Genomic DNA, 21,700 nt, shown 5'->3' with positions numbered 1-21,700 from the left:
AACAATTTGCTTGTGAATAACCAGACCTTCATACAAACTTGCTATGCAGAATTCTTGACGCACAACTGAAGATGCTGCCATATCCTGCCAGCACGCCCACAAGCGAGCCACTCAGGCGGAGAATGACGCGTGGAAGAGGGCGAGGCACGAGATGGGATTAACAACAATTTGTTGCAAGTTGGGGAGGGGGGCTAATAGCTGAACAATAGACTATTCAACTTTTACCAAAGAATAGTCTAATAGTCAAGCAAGGTGCGAATACCCCCGTTCTATCACAGACCAGATTTGCCCTAACGACCATGGGGGAGTTTGAGCACTGATTATGCTTTTGGGTCCCAATGCACTACTGTGTCTAACTGACAATGAATGGACAATATAAACCAAATAATAAACTGATAATTGTGCACGACATCAAATGAAACAAGCAGGGAGCAGGTTTCGAACCCTAAATCTTCTTGCCCGAAGTCCAGCGCGCTATCGACTGCACCAAAAGCATGCTCAAGCCTTAGTGTCGATAGAGCGCGTCCTCACGGTAGCTTATTACTCAATGTAATAAAGTAAATACTTTTCAAATAAATTACCTTACACGTTATGTTCGCTGCCAATTTGTTAGCTACGCTGTCCTTACAAACCACATAGCATATCATTACAGCAGTATGTACCGGTATGTTAGCTATCTACCTAACCTTAGTAGTTATAAATCAAAACAAAGTTTATTTGTCACGTGCGCCGAATACAACAGTGAAATGCTTACTTACAGGCTCTAACCAATAGTGCAAAAAAGGTATTAGGTAAGTAAAGAAATAAAACAACAGTAAAAAGACAGGCTATATACAGTAGCGAGGCTATAAAAGTAGGACGGCTACATACAGACACCGGTTAGTCAGGCTGATTGAGGTTGTATGTACATGTAGATATGGTTAAAGTGACTATGCGTATATGATGAACAGTGTAGCAATAGCGTAAAAGAGGGGTTGGCAGGTGGTGGGTGGCGGGACACAATGCAGATAGCCCGGTTAGCCAATGTGCGGGAGCACTGGTTGGTCGGCCCAGTTGAGGTAGAATGACACAAATCTAAATTTTCACAAAGTCTGCTGCCTCAGTTTGTATGATAGCAATTTGCATATACTCCAGAATGGTATGAAAAGTGATCAGATGAATTGCAATTAATTGCAAAGTCCCTCTTTGCCATGCAAATTAACGGAATCCCCCCAAAATATTTCCACTGCATTTCATCCCTGCCACAAAAGGACCAGCTGACATCATGTCAGTGATTCTCTCGTTAACACAGGTGTGAGTGTTGACGAGGACAAGGCTGGAGATCACTATGTCATGCTGATTGAGTTCGAATAACAGACTGGAAGCTTCAAAAGGAGGGTGGTGCTTGGAATCATTGTTCTTCCTCTATCAACCATGGGTACCTGCACAAAAAGGGCTTCACAGGCAAGGATATTATTGCCAGTTCAATTGTTGTGAAGAAGGATTCAGGGCGCCCAAGAAAGTCCAGCAAGCGCCAGGGCCGTCTCCTAAAGTTGATTCAGCTGCGGGATTGGGGCACCACCAGTACAGAGCTTGCTCAGGAATGGCAGCAGGCAGGAGTGAGTGCATCTGCACGCACAGAGAGGCGAAGACTTTTGGAGGATGGCCTGGTGTCAAGAAGGGCAGCAAAGAAGCCACGTCTCTCCGGAAAAACATCAGGGACAGACTGATATTCTGCAAAAGGTACAGGGATTGGACTGCTGAGGACTGGGGTAAAGTCATTTTCTCTGATGAATCCCCTTTCCGATTGTTTGGGGCATCCGGAAAAAAGCTTGTCCGGAGAAGACAAGGTGAGCGCTACCATCAGTCCTGTGTCATGCCAACAGTAAAGCATCCTGAGACCATTCATGTGTGGGGTTGCTTCTCAGCCAAGGGAGTGGGCTCACTCACAATTTTGCCTAAGAACACAGCCATGAATAAAGAATGGTACCAACACATCCTCCGAGAGCAACTTCTCCCAACCATCCAGAAACAGTTTGGTGACGAACAATGCCTTTTCCAGCATGATGGAGCACCTTGCCATAAGGCAAAAGTGATAACGAAGTGGCTCGGGGAACAAAACATCGATATTTTGGGTCCATGGCCAGGAAACTCCCCAGACCTTAATCCCATTGAGAACTTGTGGTCAATCCTCATGAGGCGGGTGGACAAACAAAACCCCACAAATTCTGACAAACTCCAAGCATTGATTATGTAAGAATGGGCAGCCATCAGACAGGATGTGGCCCAGAAGTTAATTGACAGCATGCCAGGGCGGATTGCAGTGGTCTTGAAAAAGAAGGGTCAACACTGCAAATATTGACTCTTTGCATCAATTTCATGTAATTGTCAATAAAAGCCTTTGACACTTATGAAATGCTTATAATTATACTTCAGTATTCCATAGTAACATCTGACAAAAATATCTAAAGACACTGAAGCAGCAAACTTTGTGGAAATTAATATTTCTGTAATTCTCAAAACTTTTGGCCACGACTGTATAGTTAAAGTGACTATGCATATATGATAAACAGAGAGTAGCAGCAGCGTAAAAAGTGGGGTTGGGTGGGGGGTTCGAGGGGCACACAATGCAAATAGACCGGGTAGCCATTTGGTTACCTGTTCAGGAGTCTTATGGCTTGGGGATAAAAACTGTTGAGAAGCCTTTTTGTCCTAGACTTGGCACTCCGGTACCGCTTGCCATGCGGTAGTAGAGAGAACAGTCTATGACTGGGGTGGCAGGGGTCTTTGACAATTTTTAGGGCCTTCATCTGACACCGCCTGGTGTAGAGGTCCTGGATGGCAGGCAGCTTAGCCCCAGTGATGTACTGGGCCGTACGCACTACCCTCTGTAGTGCCTTGCAGGCTGAGGCCGAACAATTGCCGTACCAGATGCAACCAGTCAGGATGCTCTCGATGTTGCAGCTGTAGAACCTTTTGAGGATCTCAGGACCCATGCCAAATCTTTTTTGTTTCCTGATGGGGAATAGGCTTTGTCGTGCGCTCTTCACGGCTGTCTTGGTGTGTTTGGACCATTCTAGTTTGTTGTTGATGTGGACACCAAGGAACTTGAAGCTCTCAACCTGCTCCACTACAGCCCCGTCGATGAGAATGGGGGCGTGCTCGGTCCTCCTTTTCCTGTAGTCCACAATCATCTCCTTAATCTTGGTTACGTTGAGGGATAGGTTGTTATTCTGGCACCACTCGGCCAGGTCTCTGACCTCCTCCCTATAGGCTGTCTCGTCGTTGTCGGTGATCAGGCCTACCACTGTTGTGTCGTCTGCAAACTTAATGATGGTGTTGGAGCCGTGCCTGGCCATGCAGTCGTGGGTGAATAGGGAGTACAGGAGGGGACTGAGCACGCACCCCTGGGGAGCTCCAGTGTTGAGGATAAGCGTGGCAGATGTGTTGCTACCTATTCTCACCACCTGGGGGCGGCCCGTCAGGAAGTCCAGGATCCAGTTGCAGAGGGAGGTGTTTAGTCCCAGGATCCTTAGCTTAGTGATGAGCTTTGAGGGTACTATGGTGTTGAATGCTGAGCTGTAGTCAATGAATAGCATTCTCACATAAGTGTTCCTTTTGTCCAGGTGGGAAAGGGCAGTGTGAAGTGCAATAGAGATTTCATCATCTGTGGATCTGCTTGGGCGGTATGCAAATTGGAGTGGGTCTAGGGTTTCTGGGATAATGGTGTTGATGTGAGCCATTACCAACCTTTCAAAGCACTTCATGGCTACGGACGTGAGTGCTACGGGTCTGTAGTCATTTAGGCAGGTTGCCTTTGTGATCTTGGGCACAGGGACTATGGTGGTCTACTTGAAACATGTTGGTATTACAGACTCAATCAGGGACATGTTGAAAATGTCAGTGAAGACACCTGCCAGTTGGTCAGTAATTGCCCGGAGCACATGTCCTGGTAATCCGTCTGGCCCCGCAGCCTTGTGTATGTTGACCTGTTTAAAAGTCTTACTCACTTATACATCAAACTTGACAGTATATTAACTATAGGCTATCTAACTATCCAAATTGTATTGACTTGATTATTCCTGTCATTCTTAGCTTAGCAAAATGGTATAGTTGTTGTGTGTTCTCAATGGACATTCGGGTGCTTTCGTAAATTCGCTCTGGCTATCTACTCCGATTTCAGAACACTCTCATCTGAGTGTACCAGAGCGCAGAATAATGAATTTACGAGCGCTCAACACCCGTTGAATATGGCCGGTGTCAGTAAACGTCAGTAAAAAAGCGTACTTAAATTGTTTCCAGCAGCACAGTTAGTCACCAACGCCCTGGTTAACACGAAAACTGCCTAACCAGCTCTGCTAGGGCGGGTAAATGGTCAGAGTGGTCTCATTTGTGTCTGGAAGTAGCTAGCAAGCTAGCCAACGTTAGCTTGGGTGCTTGACTGCCGTTGTAAGGCCAGAACGCTCAAATCAACCCTTCTCCTCGGCCCGAACGTCCCGTGCGCGCTGAGAGAGAAACGGTCTGAATTTACCCAGAGGGTTTTTAGTTTTTCATGGAATAGAAACACCATAATATTAATCAAATGAATTAAGCAAGTACCAGTCAAAAGTTTGGACACACCTACTCATTACAGGGTTTTTCTATATTTTTACTATTTTCTACATTGTAGAATAATAGTGAAGACATCACAACTATGAAATAACACATATGGAATCAGTTGAGAACAAATTCTTAATTACAAGAACAGCCTACTCCTTCCTCCCGGTCGGGGAATTGAACCCCGGTCTCCCGCGTGCCTGCAATATGGAAGACTATCGAATGCTTCTCAAAGGTGCCCTCTGGTGGTCAAACTAGCACTAACTTGCATTAACAGAAAAAATGTCTGACAATTAAATGACGTGCCACAGAATGCTGCGGTAGCCCGCAAGGTGTGCCGCAGTATGACGCAACTTTTAAAGGAGCAACCACTGTAGCGACATACCCAAGAAGACTGGAGGCTATAATCGCTGCCAAGGATGCTTCTACAATGTACTGAGTAAAGGGTCTGAATACTTATGTAAATGTGATATCAGTTGTTTTCTTTTTATACATTTGCAAAATGTATAAAAACCTGTTTTTGCTTTGTCATTATGGGGTATTGTGTGTAGATAGATTATTCTTTTTTTAAATCAATTTTAGAATAAGGCTGTAACGTAACAAAATGTGGGAAAAGCCAAGGGGTCTGAATACTTTCCGAATGCACTGTATATTATATTTTTTTATTGTAGAGAGAACAGAATATTTATCATACTTACGTTGGTGCGGCTGGCTCATCATCTTCGTCACGAGGGGAGAGAAGAAGGGAAAGAGCACAAAAACAATGGAATATTAGACAACATGGTCGTCCCTCAGAAGTGTCCAGCACACTGCTCCCATATTTTCTTTCAAATGTTGTTGACATCTTAACTGTAATTAAATATCAAATGGATTAAATTACATGATTGTTGCATGACTGTAGCAGTTTAAAATGCAGTCACATCACGTCAGTGTGAAGTATTGCAAATTTGCAACTGATGTTAACATTCTTCGAGTTCCCTTGTGGATCCCGCGGTATGGGTATTTTGCATGGGTTGTTCCCAAGTTCCATTTGTCATTACAGAATACCGAAGCTCTAGGAATAAAGTTGACTATTTGAAGCCTCCAGGTCTGCATTTTTAATTTGACTGAGTCTGACAATAAAAGCTCTGAGTTGTGTAAGCAAGCTTTACGTGTACATGTTTTGAGTGGACATTGCACATGAGAGTGATTAGCTAGTTAGTACATGTTTTTGACCATACACACGAGAAAGAATGGGTCAGTAGGTCAGTATAGTAAACATGGAGAGTGAAAGTGTGTTCAGTAGCATGCAACCAGAGATCTGGGGCACGTATTCATAAACCATTTCAGAGTAGAAGTGCGGATGTAGGATCAGTTTGCCTTTTAGATCATAATCCGTAAGATTATATAGAGAGGGGGGACTTGATCCTAGATCAGCACTAAACTATTGAGACGCTTTATGAATACGGCCCAGAGAGCAGCAGCATGCCATTGGCAGTTAAATGGGGGTATGGTGGTCACAATGTGAGACGGGACAGAATGGCTGCATGTGAGACAGTCTTGGGGACAGAGGGGGCACATCTGTTCGTGCGTTCCCAATCCCCACCTTTTTCCACCCTTACACTACCATCTGAGTTCACTCACAACTAGCCCCTGGGTGCAGAGTTATCCAGTCGGGCAAAGATAATGTTTAGAATATGTGATTCAAGTCAAGAAATTGCAAACAAACAAAAACACTGACTTTTACAGTGGAGAATATTAAGAGTATAGCCAGGGTAAAATCAATGTATTCAGCAAGTTATTCTTTTATGCCAATGGGTTGATATGCTCTGCATGACATTTTTACAGTTTAGTCATTTAGAAGATGCGCTTATTCAGAGTGACTTTTCACCTAGTCGGCTCGGGGATTCGAACCAGCGACCTTTTGGTTACTAGCTCAACGCTCTTAACCGCTAGGCGACTCGCCATCCTACATTTTGCATAACGTAATTTTTCCTGTTTTTTTCCTAATGATCCCACACAGTAAAATAAAGTGGAACCCTCACAAGGTTATTTAAAAATGTTTTTGCTCTTTAAAAAATCTCAACCTTTGCTTTAGATCACTTGGCAGTGCATTATCAGTGCTGATACTGTCGTGGAAATTTTGAATCAAATACTTCTCAGATACCGGAGCTTGTGAATTCAAATAGACTTTATTACAAATAGTAACAAAGCCGAGCAATTCCATGGAAGAACTGACTCTTCATTCTTAGTACTTGGCTTTTATACAGTCTTACCCATACAAAATTGTCACTCATGAATCTTATTGTCTTGCTTAGTTTCCATTCTCTTATTGGCTCAGACATTGGAGCATAGATTCTATTGGTGGCATGACATGCACACTCCTACTGGTGCCTATAACTGATTAGCTAATGTTCCTGTCCAAAGGTCTTCACAAGTTCAGGCCGATGTTGTCTATGTATGATTAATCCATGTGTATGTCCAGTAGCCTTCACAAGATCAGATATGGTCCAGACCAGTTACGTCTTGTTGGTCTACCTTGCCTCATCCATGGATTCTGAGGGGGGGGTCAAAATCAAAAGTAACAGTCAGTATCTGGTGTGACCACCAGCTGCATTAAGTACTGCAGTGCATCTCCTCCTCATGGACTGCACCAGATTGGCCAGTTCTTGCTGTGAGATGTTACTTCCCTCTTCCACCAAGGCACCTGCAAGTTCCCGGATATTTCTGGGGGGAATGGCCCTAGCCCTCACCCTCCGATCCAACAGGTCCCAGACGTGCTCAATGGGATTGAGATCCAGGCTCTTCACTGGCCAGAACACTGACATTCCTGTCTTGCAGGAAATCACGCACAGAACGAGCAGTATGGCTGGTGGCATTGTCATGCTAGAGGGTCATGTCAGGATGAGCCTGCCGGAAGGGTACCACATGAGGGAGGAGGATGTCTTCCCTGTAACGCACAGCGTTGAGATTGCCTGCAATGACAACTAGCTCAGTTGTCATTGATGATGTGACACACCGCCCCAGACCATGACGGACCCTCCACCTCCAAATTGATCCCGCTATAGAGTACAGGCCTCGGTGTAACGCTCATTCCTTCGACGATAAACGCAAATCCGACCATCAACCCTGGTGAGATAAAACCGCGACTCGTCAGTGAGGAGCACTTTTTGCTAGTCCTGTCTGGTCCAGCAACGGTGGGTTTGTGCCCATAGGCAACGTTGTTGCCGGAGATGTCTGGTGAGGATCTGCCTTACAACAGGCCTACAAGCCCTCAGTCCAGCTTCTCTCAGCCTATTGCAGACAGTCTTAGCACTGATGGAGGGATTGTGCGTTCCTGGTGTAACTGGGGCAGTTGTTGTTGCCATCCTGTACCTGTCCCGCAGGTGTGATGTTCAGATGTACCGATCCTGTGCAGGTGTTGTTGCACGTGGTCTGCCACTGCGAGGACGATCAGCTGTCCGTCCTGTCTCCCTTTAGCGCTGTCTTAGGCGTCTCACAGTACGAACATTGCAATTTATTTCCCTGGCCACATCTGCAGTCCTCATGCCTCCTTGCAGCATGCCTAAGGCACGTTCACGCAGATGAGCAGGGACCCTGGGCATCTTTCTTTTGGTGTTTTTCAGAGTCATTAGAAAGGCCTCTTTAAATGTCCTAAGTTTTCATAACTGAGTTTATAACAAAGCTCTTGAGGATAGAGGATACTAAAAGGATATTTCAGAGCTGGCTATTAGCACAAGTGATGCAGTGTGCTGCATCTCTGATTCGGTTGATATGACCATGGCAGATAATCTACCTTCATCTACTCGTTGGGGGTCCAAAGCAATATCATGCTGTTGCCAACCTCTGTTCTACACCAAAGCAAGTTTCTCTCTCTCTCCCCCTCCTGTACATAAACCCATGCCAAACTAGAGGCCTTGCCTACGGGTGCAGGAGATTGGTTGGTTTTGTCAAAGCACTACACTGTCTTCACACTGTACACAAAGCCAATGCTTACTTTATTGGTGAATTTGCATCATTTCTGTTTAATCGTGTACTGCAGTGTAACAAATTTACTGACATATTTAACGCAGAAACCATCATGGGAAGGATTATACAGTGCATACACAATTCAGACTTCAGAAATAGAAGTATGCATAATTTATCTTTTTAATCTACCCTGTCTTTTTTTTCTTTTTTTGATAGCATCTACAGTATATCAGTGCCTTGGGGAACCTAGAGTGCATACTATCTCTCCTCATTTGTGGGGCGGTTTGAGTGATTTACCACTCCTATATAAGACAAGTGAAGAAGACTTGTATAAAATGTATACAGCTATAAACAAGACATAGCAGTGCATTTCAGTAGGCTGATAGAAATATATGTTTTAAACATCAGAGACCACCATCTATACAGGAGAAAACATGTCAAACTGCATTGGCCCCTCTAAATGGAAATGAAAACGAATGGAATATATACATAATTTCAACATATATATTGTCTATGCAAAGACGCCAAACAACTTGTAGTCAAATAATCTGATAAACGGGTGTTGACATGGTGGTCTGGATGGACTGTAGTAGAAACGGATCAAATAAATAAAAAAGTCTCTGAAAACATGCAAGATCTCTCACTTACCAACCGTTTAGATAATGATGCCATTTGGAGAGAGGGGGAAAGAAGTCATAGTAGCCAATTAATTAATATCTTGCTGATATCCTGAATAAAGTTGATAGAACCATAGGCGGGTGAAGCCTCAACGGCCTTTTTGGCTTTGACTCTACACTCAAATGCTTAAGCCTTTGTTTTGACTTTGACACTTTTGAATCTAGCTTTAACAGTTTATATTATTGTATGTTATCAAGTGTTTTTGTTATTAGGACAGATATTACTCTGTAAAAGTAGTAACTAGTTAGTAGTTACCAGCGTAGGCTACTTTGAGAATAACTTACCTGTGGGTGTGACAGGCTTTGATTGGAGCAGGGTAACAGGGATTTTCGATTCTCTACTTTAAGCCCTCAGCCATAGGCAGAACTTGTAGGACAAATCCAAAATAACACATCAAACTTCCCCTGATTCCCTGTCTCAAATTATTGTCAATGAAATGAATTGATCAGTTCTCCAGATGGGTGATAAAATGGTCCCTGGTTATCATCATTAGCGAGACCGCAACGGCACTTCAACTCTTTCATTTAAAAGGTTAGCTGTGGACCCCCTCCTGGTTTACTAATGTGGAGCATCTCTAAAGGTCATATTATTATGCAGCTAATGTGTGGCGCTGCGCTGTGTGACAGCCAGCGGTGTCTCTGTCTCCCTTCTCAGTACTGACGGAGCATCCAGGGAGCGTGTCCCCCGACAGAGGTCAATTATTCACAGTGGGTCTCCGCTGCTACTGCTAACACAGCAGAGTCAGCGTCATGAATATTCAGCACCGTGTCTATAGCCTCCGCAACATGTTCACTTGGTAACATTGTAATAAATGTGTGTGCTGATGGTAGAGGAACCCTGTTTGAATTGGTTCTTGATGGCTGTTGAACTTCTAGCCGAGCGCAGCCCCGTAATCAAATATTTGAATCATTGTTTAACTGGAGTGAGAATTGTATTGTATTGTTCCAGGAGCAGCAGCCTATTTCCTGGGTCATAATTCCCTCTTCCTCCCTGATTTTACCCCATGGCCACAAGCACTGCTTGAATCATTATATACTCCCTGCCGCTGTTAGCATGTTGCTCTCTTTAAGTTGAGATCGAGAACCCTTTTTCCTGTTAAGGTAACGTACTGTACAGTCATTTCAATGACAGCATCCAGTAACGCTGACCAGTATAATAATCAAACAGGCCTGACGATGACAACATGGCGAGAGGTTGTCTGTCTCCCCAAAGAGATACAATATAATACTATATTTAACGTTGTCTTACCGTCCAACACATCGTCTGGCCTCTTGCGTTTTTCATACACTACGATGATGACCACCAGGATGATGATCTCCGCTAGCACCCCCAGGAAGGGCCAGAGGGGTGCCAGGTGGCTGCGCACCCGCAGGATGGACGACATGGACTTGGTGCCGATGTGGTTGGTAGCGTTGCACTGGTATTCACCAGGGTCCGAGGTGCGGTTCAGGTTGACGATGTTCAGCTCTGTGTAGTTGTCTTTGTTGGTGATGAAGAAGCGGCCAGAGGAGTTATCGATTTCCTAGAGGAGGGTAAATTAGCACATCAATGATTTATATGTTACAGACAATAGTATGATCACATTCCAGACAGTGATCACAGTAGTTTAGCACACCGGTTCGCAAACTAGGGTCCATGCGGGGTCACCTGATATGAAAATGGGGTCGTGGGAGTATTTCAAAAATCCAGAAGAATTTTTTTTATGTACCAACAAATTATGGATATTATAATATCATCTTTGTATCTCAAAATCATTGTAATGTGGATAACCTTAATCTAAATGAAAAGGATTCTATTCTAAAATTCAACCAGAGAGCCCCCTTAGATCATGGGAAAAGGCTGCACTTGACTGTTGCACTTGAATCATTCCCATGGTGAATGACTAGGCCCGCTACACTATGAAACCACACACTATTGCAGAGACTCTGATATTACCGGCTACAATTGATATGGTGAAAACAATGTGTGGGGAGGCTGAGGCACAGAAACTCACATCAATACCTTTGTCAGATAACACTGCTAAAGAATTTATGCTTTTGCTAGTAATCAATAGAAAACTGACTGTACAACTCAAAAACTCCCCAGCTAATGTTCTCTAAATGGACGCTAGCTGTGAGGGCCGAGATGCCCATGCATGGGTTTTGTTGGCTATACATTTCGGGGGATGCTATTCACGAGGACATATTGTTCTGCCTCACGATTCCCGAGCATGAAACGGCACAGGGAATGTTCAGTGTGCTGCGTAGCTATATTGACGAAAAACAGACAGGCCTCTGCACTCTAGTTATGAATGTGTCTCCCTCTGCCATATGGACGCATTGTATTATACACCGAGAACAACTGATGGCAAAAGAGCTGAATGCAGAACTCGGAGATATACTGCAGCAGGTAACTGATTGTAAACTATACTGAACAAAAATATAAACACAACATGCAACAATTTCAACGATTTTACTGAGTTACAGTTCATATAAGGAAATCAGTCAATTGAATCCATGGATTTTACATGACTGGGCAGTGGTGCAGCCATGGGTGGGCCTGGGAGGGCATAGGCCCACCCACTGGGGAGCCAGGCCCAGACAATCAGAATACGTTTTTCCACACTAAAGGGCTTTATTACAGATAGAAATACTCCTCAGTTTCATCAGCTGTCTGGGTGGCTGGTCTCAGATGATCCCGCAGGTGAAGAAGCTGGATGTGGAGGTCCTGGGCTGGCGTGGTTACATGCGGTCTGCAGTTGTGAGGCCGGTTGAGTGTACTACCAAATTCTCTAAAATGATGTTGGAGGCAGCTTTTGGTAGAGAAATTAACATTAAATTATCTGGCAGCAGCTCTGGTGGACATTCCTGCAGTCAGCATGCCAATTGTATGCTCTCTCAAAACATGAGACATCTATGGCAAAACTGCACATTTAAGAGTGGCCTTTTATTGTCCCCCAGCACAAGGTGCACCTGTGTAAAGATCATGTTGTTTAATCAATTTATTGATATGCCTCACCTGTCAGGTAGATGGATTATCTTGGCATTTGAGAGAAATACGCTTTTTGTGCATATGGACATTTTCTGGGGTCTTTTATTTCAGCTCATAAACATTGGACCAACACTTTACATGTTGTGTTTATATTTTTGTTCAGTATACATCAAACCACATCCACCATGTGGAGATATGGGATCAGAGCCTGACAGGGTTCTATTTCACACTGAGGCTTGGTGGTTAGAAAGATTTTTCGCATTGAGAGGTTGTCATTCACACAAAAAAAATGACATGGTTGACTTTATGTGTAATGAAAAAAAAATATGTCTCCTTGCCTATGTAACAGACGTATTTTGGAAACTGACCAAACTGAACACAAGCATGCAGGGGAAATACAAAATCCTTCTACAGATGAGTGACCGACTCAGTGGATTCAGAGGAAAGAATTCTTATTGGAGTCTTTCAAAAGCAAACCATGCCCCATTCCCTTCGCTGTGCATGTTTCTAACAGGAAACAGCATCAGTAAGTGTACCACACGAGTGATGACTGCTCACCTCCAACGCTTGGAAGAGCACTTTGGGACCTACTTCCTAATCCGTTTGACTGTGATCCTGGCTCAGTTGACATGCCGGTGTGATATCGAACAGCTGATTGAACTGTCATGTGACCAAATGCATTCACGGGTCACTACGGAGGAGTTTTGGTTTCCGACTCAAAGGGAATAATACCCTGCCGTCTCCCTCTGAGCATTAATGCCGCGTTCAAAACAACTGGGAACTTGGAAATCTCTGACTTCCGACTTCAGTGCGTTCGAGAAAACTGAACTCTGACAAAAATGAGCTCCGACTGGGAAAAATCATTTTGAACGGTCATACAACTGGGAATTCGAACTCGGGAACTCGGGCCTCTTTCGTGAGCTCAGACTTTCCAACCTGAGTTCCCAGTTGATTTGAAATCACCACCAGTGCTCTCGTCTGCATTATAACCAAATATTGATCCAGGTTGGATGTGACAGCAGAGATGAGGTGCGCACTGTCGACCACGCCCCCTGACTTTGAGAAGCTCCGACACGACATTCATCAAGCACACCCATCTCATTAGTGGTGGTGAGATAAGATACTTTATGTCAGAATAATTTTCAATTGACTGCCATAGCCCCAAATAAAAAAGTAAACATTGGCTTTGATATCTGAAAATGTTCACATATCAAAATGGGGTCGTGGGCTAAGAAAGTTTGGGAACCCCTGATCTAGCATTATATAGAGCCAAGGAAGAGGACACGTACCATGTAGTTTGAGCCATCCAGTTTACGCCATGTCCAGATGGGAAAGGGGTAGCCCACAGACTTACAGTACAACAGAGCACTCTGCCCCTCGTTCTTATTGTCACTGCGCTTGTGGCCCGTGATCTCAGGTGCCGCTAAAACAAGGGGAAAAGGGAGTGAAATGCATTTGAATAAAAATTCTAAATTTTATGCAAGACGTTCCATGTTTGTGTCAAAGGTGTTCCTCATCGGCTTCTCTAAACAACAAGACGTCAGAATATAGTCAAGTCTGTCGGGACCCATTTTGATTATGGTAACTAACATTAAGATGTACATGAAACTGATGGTAAATTAAGAAAGGATTTGGGGAATTGTTACGTGATTTAGCTGTGAGGCACTGACTTCCCTGGAGATGGACGAACACTGGAATCAATGCTTTATCACCACAGTGATCGAGGCAGGGACACATTTAGCTGTTTTAGTCAATTGCCAAGTTTCTTTAAAAGGTAGAGCTCATGGTTTGCTATGGCTTATTTCCAAGTCTGCCCTTTGAAGGAGTAGGCCTACATATCTTGCAGAGTTTCAGTTCATAGATGCCAATCAATGAATGACTGAGAAACTTTCTCAAAGGTGAAATTCTCCAACCCAGCGACACCCTGGGTTTTCAAACAGAATCCTCTGTTTAACTCGGCTCTGGAGCCGGGAGACAACTGCCACAGCCTTTTGCTAATCCTTGAAATTACGGTAATTCCTTCCATGCAATTTAGCAGGATCAGTGGAGAAGCTGGCCTGGTGCTGCAGCGTTTTCTGCAGCACGCGGTGGCCGTTGTCGTGGAGGGTGATTGAGCAGCAGTGGCTTGAGCTCAAAGTGACATCATCCTTCCTACTGTAACTATGGTGAACACGTGCTCTCTGGCTAGTGGGGGAGGGGCCACGTTTATCTCCGTCTTCGTTATCCCCAGCTCACTTCCACTGTGACTGACTGACAGCATGGAGACTGACTGCCCTCTGAGTGGCGCCAAAACAGGCAGAAATCTTCCATTTCACACCCCCAGCAGCTTGTGTGATTACTGAGCTACAGTGCTGCTGTGTGGATGTGTCTGTCTGCCTGTGTGTCAGAAATATATCGAAAAGAGGCAACTTCTGGTGGTCTATCTGGAAGAGGCGATTAGGTCCGATTTCTATTTACTGTTTTTGATACCTCCCATCTCTCCACTGAATTTAAAGAGCATTTAAGCTCAAAGTTGATGATCGTGTGGAGTGGAACTAACCTTCCACGGAGTTGCATTATTTTCCATGTGTTGCATAGAGCCCCGAGTTGATTATCCCTTGCATACCATGGTTATAATTTAACACATTTACCGTTAGAAATGTGTTCATTTTCAGGAAGAAATGTGTTCAACATCCACTGAAACAGCTAGCAAGTTTACTAACCAAACCATCAGTCCTAGCTTGCTATTATGAAAATCGAATTAAACAATGCCAATAATGTTTTCAATTCGACTTTTGCTTTCAAAAGCAGCTCAAACATAGAACATGCAAGAACTATAGCCATTGAATTCTACTCTGCTGATATACTGTACTTTATAGAGAAATAATGCACGCTCTAGAATGCCCTTCAAGCCAATCAGAAACAAGTATTCAACAATGCCATGGTATAAAGAATTATATGACACATTATCCTGTGGGCCTGTACCGTGCGGTTGATAAAAAAATAGGAATTTGCAAAAAAAATCTAGATCTGCAAAATGTATCATTGATTTGATTCATCAAAATGCATGGATAGCGAACCAAAAAGATCGTATATATAAAAATACAAAAGATAATTGGGATGCGCAAAATATGCATGCTCAGGACAGCAGCTTATTGTATCATCGTGGATAACAAAGTTGGGCTGGGAGCGGATTCTGAACCTTAATCCCACACCACCATCACACAAGCCTCCATCTGTTGCCTGCTCTGAGCTGAGAGCTGGAGAGATGGGAGCGCCAAGGACACTGCAGCCAGAGGGAGCTGGGGGGAGCTCAGCTGCCAGGAGCATAGAGCACACAGGCTCGGCCCCTCTACCATGCTTAATGTATGGGACCTGGTAGTACGACCGAGTATGGGTTTAATGGTATGGGACTCAGTGCCATTGTATAAGGCAGGGCAAGACTAATTGGATGCAGTCCTTAACTGTAACAATTAACAGGAAAGCCTGCAAAAGTATCTACATCTATCTCAAAAAACAATTGTTATGTCCATGCTTCCTCCAAACCAAGACATCAGCATCCCAAATATGACTAACAGCATCTGTCAACAATTCAGTCAATACTTCCAGACAGTAAACAATAATGTTGAAAGGCAGTGCTGCCATGGTGTTTGTATGTCCAGGAAACAGTGTGTTGTGCAGGCTCTAACAGCCACGAGCAGCAAGCCTCCCTGCCTGCCTCCCTCCCTTCACATGGCCCTAGGGTCAGGACGCTGAGGTTTGATTGGAGATGAGGCCTGTCATCTCTCAGGCTGGAGGAAGCTGCAGAGCATAAACGGTCATCACCCGCGTTACGCAACCAACCAACCTCGCAGGAAGCTAGCGCTTAATACAGCCACAGCAGGCATAACAATCAATGGCAAGCTCAGTATGCATAACCAAAGCAATGTCACAGCAAATTGGCTTAAGCACTGTACGTGTAGGCAAGCTTCTCTAGAACAGGGTTTTGCAAGTCCTTTCTCACCCAGAGGAAAATCCCTTATTCCACTTCAAGGGTGAGCTGTCAACTTTTAAACTTTAAACCCTTTTTCATGACCCTGTCTTTCAAAGATAATTCGTAAAAATAATAATAACTTCACAGAGCTTCATTGTAAAGGGGTTAAACACTATTTCCCATGCTTGTTCAATGAACCATAAACAATTAATGAACATGCACCTGTGGAACGGTCATTAAGACACTAACAGCTTACAGACGGTAGGAAATTAAGGTCACAGTTATGAAAACTTAGGACACTAAAGAGGTCTTTCTACTGACTCTGAAAAACACCAAAAGAAAGATACCCAGGGTCCCTGCTCATCTGCGTGAATGTGCCTTAGGCATGCTGCAAGGAGGCATGAGGACTGCAGATGTGGCCAGGGAAATAAATTGCAATGTTCGTACTGTGAGAAGCCTAAGACAGTGCTACAGGGAGACAGGACGGACAGCTGATCGTCCTCGCAGTGGCAGACCACGTGTAACAACACCTGCACAGGATCGGTACATCTGAACATCACACCTGCGGGACAGGTACAGGATGGCAACAACAACTGCCAGCGTTACACCAGGAACGCACAATCCCTCCATCAGTGCTCAGACTGTCCGCAAAAGGCTGAGAGAGGCTGGACTGAGGGCTTGTAGGCCTGTTGTAAGGCAGGTCCTCACCAGACATCACAGGAAACAACGTCGCCTATGGGCACAAACCCACCGTGGCTGGACCAGACAGGACTGGCAAAAAGTGAGCTTCACTGACGAGTCACGATTTTGTCTCACCAGGGGTGATGGTCGGATTCGCGTTTATCGTCGAAGGAATGAGCGTTACACCGAGGCCTGTACTCTGGAGCGGGATCGATTTGGAGGTGGAGGGTTCGTCATGGTCTGGGGTGGTGTGTCACAGCATCATAGGACTGAGCTTGTTGTCATTGCAGGCAATCTCAACGCTGTGCGTTACAGGGAAGACATCCTCCTCCCTCATGTGGTACCCTTCCTGCAGGCTCATCCTGACATGACCCTCCAGCATGACAATGCCACCAATGCCACAATGCCGCTCGTTCTGTGCGTGATTTCCTGCAAGACAGGAATGTCAGTGTTCTGCCATGGCCAGCGAAGAGCCCGGATCTCAATCCCATTGAGCACGTCTGGGACCTGTTTGATCATGGCTAGGGCCATTCCCCCCAGAAATGTCCGGGAACTTGCAGGTGCCTTGGTGGAAGAGTGGGGTAACATCTCACCGCAAGAACTGGCAAATCTGGTGCAGTCCATGAGGAGGAGATGCACTGCAGTACTTAATGCAGCTGGTGGCCACACCAGATACTGATTGTTACTTTTGATTTTCACCCTCCCCCTCCTTTGTTCAGGGACACATTATTCCAATTCTGTTAGTCACATGTCTGTGGAACTTGTTCAGTTTATGTCTCAGTTGTTGAATCTTGTTATGTTCATACAAATATTTACACATGTTAAGTTTGCTGAAAATAGTAGACACGCTGTTGACAGTGAGGACGTTTCTTTTTTTGCTGAGTTTATCTCGCACATTTGCACATTTGAATGTGCTTTCAAATGTGAAACAATGTTATCCCCCCAAAAAATAGAACAAATACGACACAAATACGATAAGCTTGGTCCTGCGCCAATTATATGTGGTAACTGGTGCAAAATGACTGATAATCTTAATAAGAATCTGGCTAATAAAAATAAATCAAGTAAGTCACTGTTAGACCAGTATGTACAGAGAAGACACTAGCCTGAAGGAAGGCGTGTCTGTGTGAATCGAGTGTACAGAGAGAGAGCAGAGAAGACAGGACTCTGTCCCTCCCTTCAGCTGGCCTGTCCTGCCCTGTCCTCTTAGTGAGTGACAGCAGCCTCCAGAGGCCAGCCTGTCAACACCACAACATCACCGGACCAACATCTCAACGTCTGTCACTGGAAGGGGATCTGTTCACAGGAAGTAGCTCTAGATTGTGTTATCCATCAGATCCCTCATAGGAGAACTTTATCTCTCTCTTAGTTATGGCAGAGGGTCAAGTGACAGTATTGATTAAAGTGGAGGTTAATTATAAAAATCAACAGTGTATCTGTCATTTGTTTATACCGTGAGTGAGATCTGGTGGTCGGAGAGTCTTACCTTTTACCTCAATAGTGGCGTTGGCGTTGGGAGCCGTTTCAAACGTGTAAACACACATGTACTCCCCTGCGTCGTCTGACCTTGGTTTCTTGATTCTGCAACAAACCACAAAATATCAGTTACTTCATAACATTAGATCAGTCAAAAATAACATGTATGCAAAGACAATGCTAATTTTCTCTAATTTTGTTGTCTATCATTGTACATCACCCAATGATACATCATCCAATGATGCATCACCCAATGATGCATCACCCAATGATACATCACCCAATGATGCATGTTGTGTGGAAGTCCTTAGCGTTCATTGTTAGCACTGTGCTGTGTTCTAGGCAGCCAGGAGAGAGGAGAGATTAGCACAGGGTTGTCTGTTCTGGGGTCAGCCATTAGTAGAGTACTGAGATGTAATGTGACAGGAAAGGAGCTGCCCAGTGGTCTCCTCATGTAGCCGTCTGCGCCTGGCTGGGGAGAGTCTGGGAGATGTCTATGGGGGTGTTGTGCAGTACAGGGGCTGGTTGCTCTGCTCTAAGCTCAGGGGCTGCTCTGATGGCTATGCCCTGCGAGGGATGGAGCTGCCCAACAACTGTTTTCACTAAAGGACTTGGCAACATGGTTCTTATTTCCATCTCAGGGTGATTGGTCTTAGTGTTGATAGTCTGTGTGACAATTAGAAAGGCTTTGTTGAATGTTCTAGTAAGAGAACTACAGAATAAGTAAGGACTCACATGTACTCTGTGTTCTTCTGCTCGTTCCGTGTGTCTGCGATCTCCACTCCGTTCTTCATCCAGAAGCTCTCTTGTTGGCCTTCGTGGGCGTTGGTCAGGTTACACTGCAGGGTGACAGGGGGCCCTTTGGTCTCCGAGGGCAGGATGATCTGATCTGACACATTGATCTTGGGCTCTGAAACACACAGAGAGACAGCAACCCCTTATCATTGTTATTGGGGCTCAACACTATAGCAGAAGTGTAACTATACTAACTATTCCCCACACACAGACTGAGTGGCGGACGTGCGTGGGAGTTGGGGCCGGAACATAAGACAACAAAAACACACATACATAAAGAAACACAACATGGAGCGGCAGGAAAATACATGCAACACAAAACCCTGTATCTGTCTCCGGTTCTGTTGTTACCGTACAATAGATGGACTTCAAAAAACTAACTTAAAATATCCTCACAGAATGAAGTCTGCAAAAGTCAAATGATGATTAGTCTCCTTACAGACCTACAGTAGCTCCGTTGTTCCCGCTCCCATTTTGAGATGATAATCATGTTGACACTACATTTACATTTTAGCAGACACTCTTATCCAGAGCAACTTACAGGTGCAAATAGCGCACATCGGCAGATTTTTAAACTTGTTGTTTTAGGGATTTTAACCAGCAACCTTTGGGTTACTGGCCCAACACGCTTACCCGCTAGGCTACCTGGAGTCGTGGAAGTAATGATCTTTAAGGTGATGACCAGCACCAAAGCATCTTTGGTTTGGAACCACTGGCTCTTGATAACTTCCTGAACCTAACTGTATTATCATTATGCCTAATTCATTCAGTAGCACTCAATTTGATATTGACAGCAACAAGGTTTGGTGTACTATATCTTTTAAACAGTCTAAATTGATTTAGGAAGGCACTTGGATACGAAAAGAGTGATGTAACCTTGAAATTATCATGATATTATACAAACATGAGGTTGAATGTATAAGGGAAATTTGAACAACATACATGTTTTCAATCCAATGACTATCTTCCACATAACTGCTGTCATGTCATTCAAACCAAAACCAGGAAGTGAATAAGGTATAATCTTTAGCAAACCTATTGGGTGGAAGTAGAACCAATAGCTAAACAGAAGAGGACAAAGTATACTGTATAATCGTGGCAGACAAAAACGAGATGAACAACAGCTTGACTACTGCTGCACTACACTATAACAACCACTAGCTCTTTACTAGTATAATCATTTAGTGTATTTGTTAACAGAGCAACCCAAGGGTCCATTTCTCAAGGACATAGAGGGAGGCTCAAGCAGGATGTGTCATCAGAGAGCGCAGGTAGGCAGGCAGCCTTGGGTAGTGAGGAAGCTCCTCTCCCTCCCTCCCCCACGGCGGCCAGCCATGGCAACCACACAACCCCAGGGAGAGGAGCATAATAATCTCACTATTGGCTGCTACTACAAACCTCCTAGTAGAGGATGGGAGGGGAAAGTCTCTGGGTCCTGGCTAGTGACTTATATTAGCATTCATGGCACCTACTCTTGCAGTTCTGTATACCCAATAGCTAGAGGGAAATCTCTCGCTATTGCTCTCCTTCTCTTTCTCCCCCCCCCTCTCTCTCACTCTCTTTCTCCCCTCTATTGCTCTCTCCCCCTCCCTCTCTCTCTCTCACTCTATGGCTCTCTCCCCCTCCCTCTCGCTCTCTATCTCTCCCTCTATTGCTCTCTCTCTGTCTCTCTCTGTCTCCCCTTCTCTCTCTCTGCTTCAGAACCCCTATACAGGCCTCTCAGCCCACATAGTGTGGCATCCTGGGAATATACACAGACTACACAGAAATAGTTCATTCAAGAAATTTGCAATTAGGCATTAAAGGCACAGTGTTTTCCATGGGAGGTTTCCTCAGCTCAGAAGAAGGTCATTTGTAGGACACCTGCTCAAAAAGAGAATGAATCAGTGATGTCATGCACAACACACAGGCACTGACCACGTGGCCACCTCTGTCTAGGATTGTAAAAGCATCATTACATTGATAGTGTTACCCACTCATAACAGTGTAGTACATTTTATTCCATTATGACCTGCATACAGTCCTAGAGGATGGTGCCAGTAATGGCTATTTCTTGCTGACAGAGGGAGGATGTTTGCCCACTTGATTGGTATGTTGAGCCAACCCCCCCCTGCATTAAACAGAGCAGCTAGAACACAACACAGGTTGGGAAGGGATCTAAACCAAATCACACTGAGGCCTGTATAGATGAGTTAATTTAGTGCAATTAAGTACGCTGTTGATTAAATTGTTACCTAAGCTAAGGAGTTTATTACAAATGTAGTAACAATATTAAGTTAATAAAAAAAACGGCCTTGACTTTGGAATGGATCTCCAGATCGACCCACAATCACAAATGAAACGGTTACAACAAGACAAGCACATGTTTGAAAACATTCCCCAATAACTATACATTATCGTCTCCTTTGGTTCAGTGTGTATAGCCTGTTGTATACATGTTATATACACATATTATTACATGTCTATAACAAGAACGTTCACACTCAGTAATGACAGAATATATTGGATGACAAAAGGTCCGACTCAATTATTAGAACATGTACAGATTTTTAAGGAACGAATATCTGCTCTTTTTAGGAATGAATGTGTCTTTTGAATAAGAAAACATTGAATTGACCAATTTCA

The 21,700-nt window shown here is 44.3% G+C and overlaps 1 protein-coding gene across 1 annotated transcript in view; it reads right to left on the bottom strand.

The window, feature by feature from the left end:
* Positions 1–21,700, bottom strand: part of LOC139575996 (neuroplastin-like) — a 43,371-nt gene that overhangs the window by 6,280 nt on the left and 15,391 nt on the right. Inside the window, exons 3-7 of the mRNA XM_071401544.1 lie at positions 19,016–19,190; positions 18,291–18,385; positions 13,461–13,594; positions 10,450–10,723; positions 5,274–5,295 (exon numbers count right to left, since the gene is read on the bottom strand). Of these exons, the coding sequence (XP_071257645.1) occupies positions 5,274–5,295; positions 10,450–10,723; positions 13,461–13,594; positions 18,291–18,385; positions 19,016–19,190 (700 nt within the window). The remainder of the gene's footprint in view (positions 1–5,273; positions 5,296–10,449; positions 10,724–13,460; positions 13,595–18,290; positions 18,386–19,015; positions 19,191–21,700) is intronic.

This window comes from Salvelinus alpinus, chromosome 5, assembly GCF_045679555.1.
Source record: "Salvelinus alpinus chromosome 5, SLU_Salpinus.1, whole genome shotgun sequence".
Lineage (NCBI taxonomy): Eukaryota > Metazoa > Chordata > Actinopteri > Salmoniformes > Salmonidae > Salvelinus > Salvelinus alpinus.
Note: the sequence above shows the minus strand (reverse complement) of the source record. Positions and strands in the feature narration are given on the sequence as shown.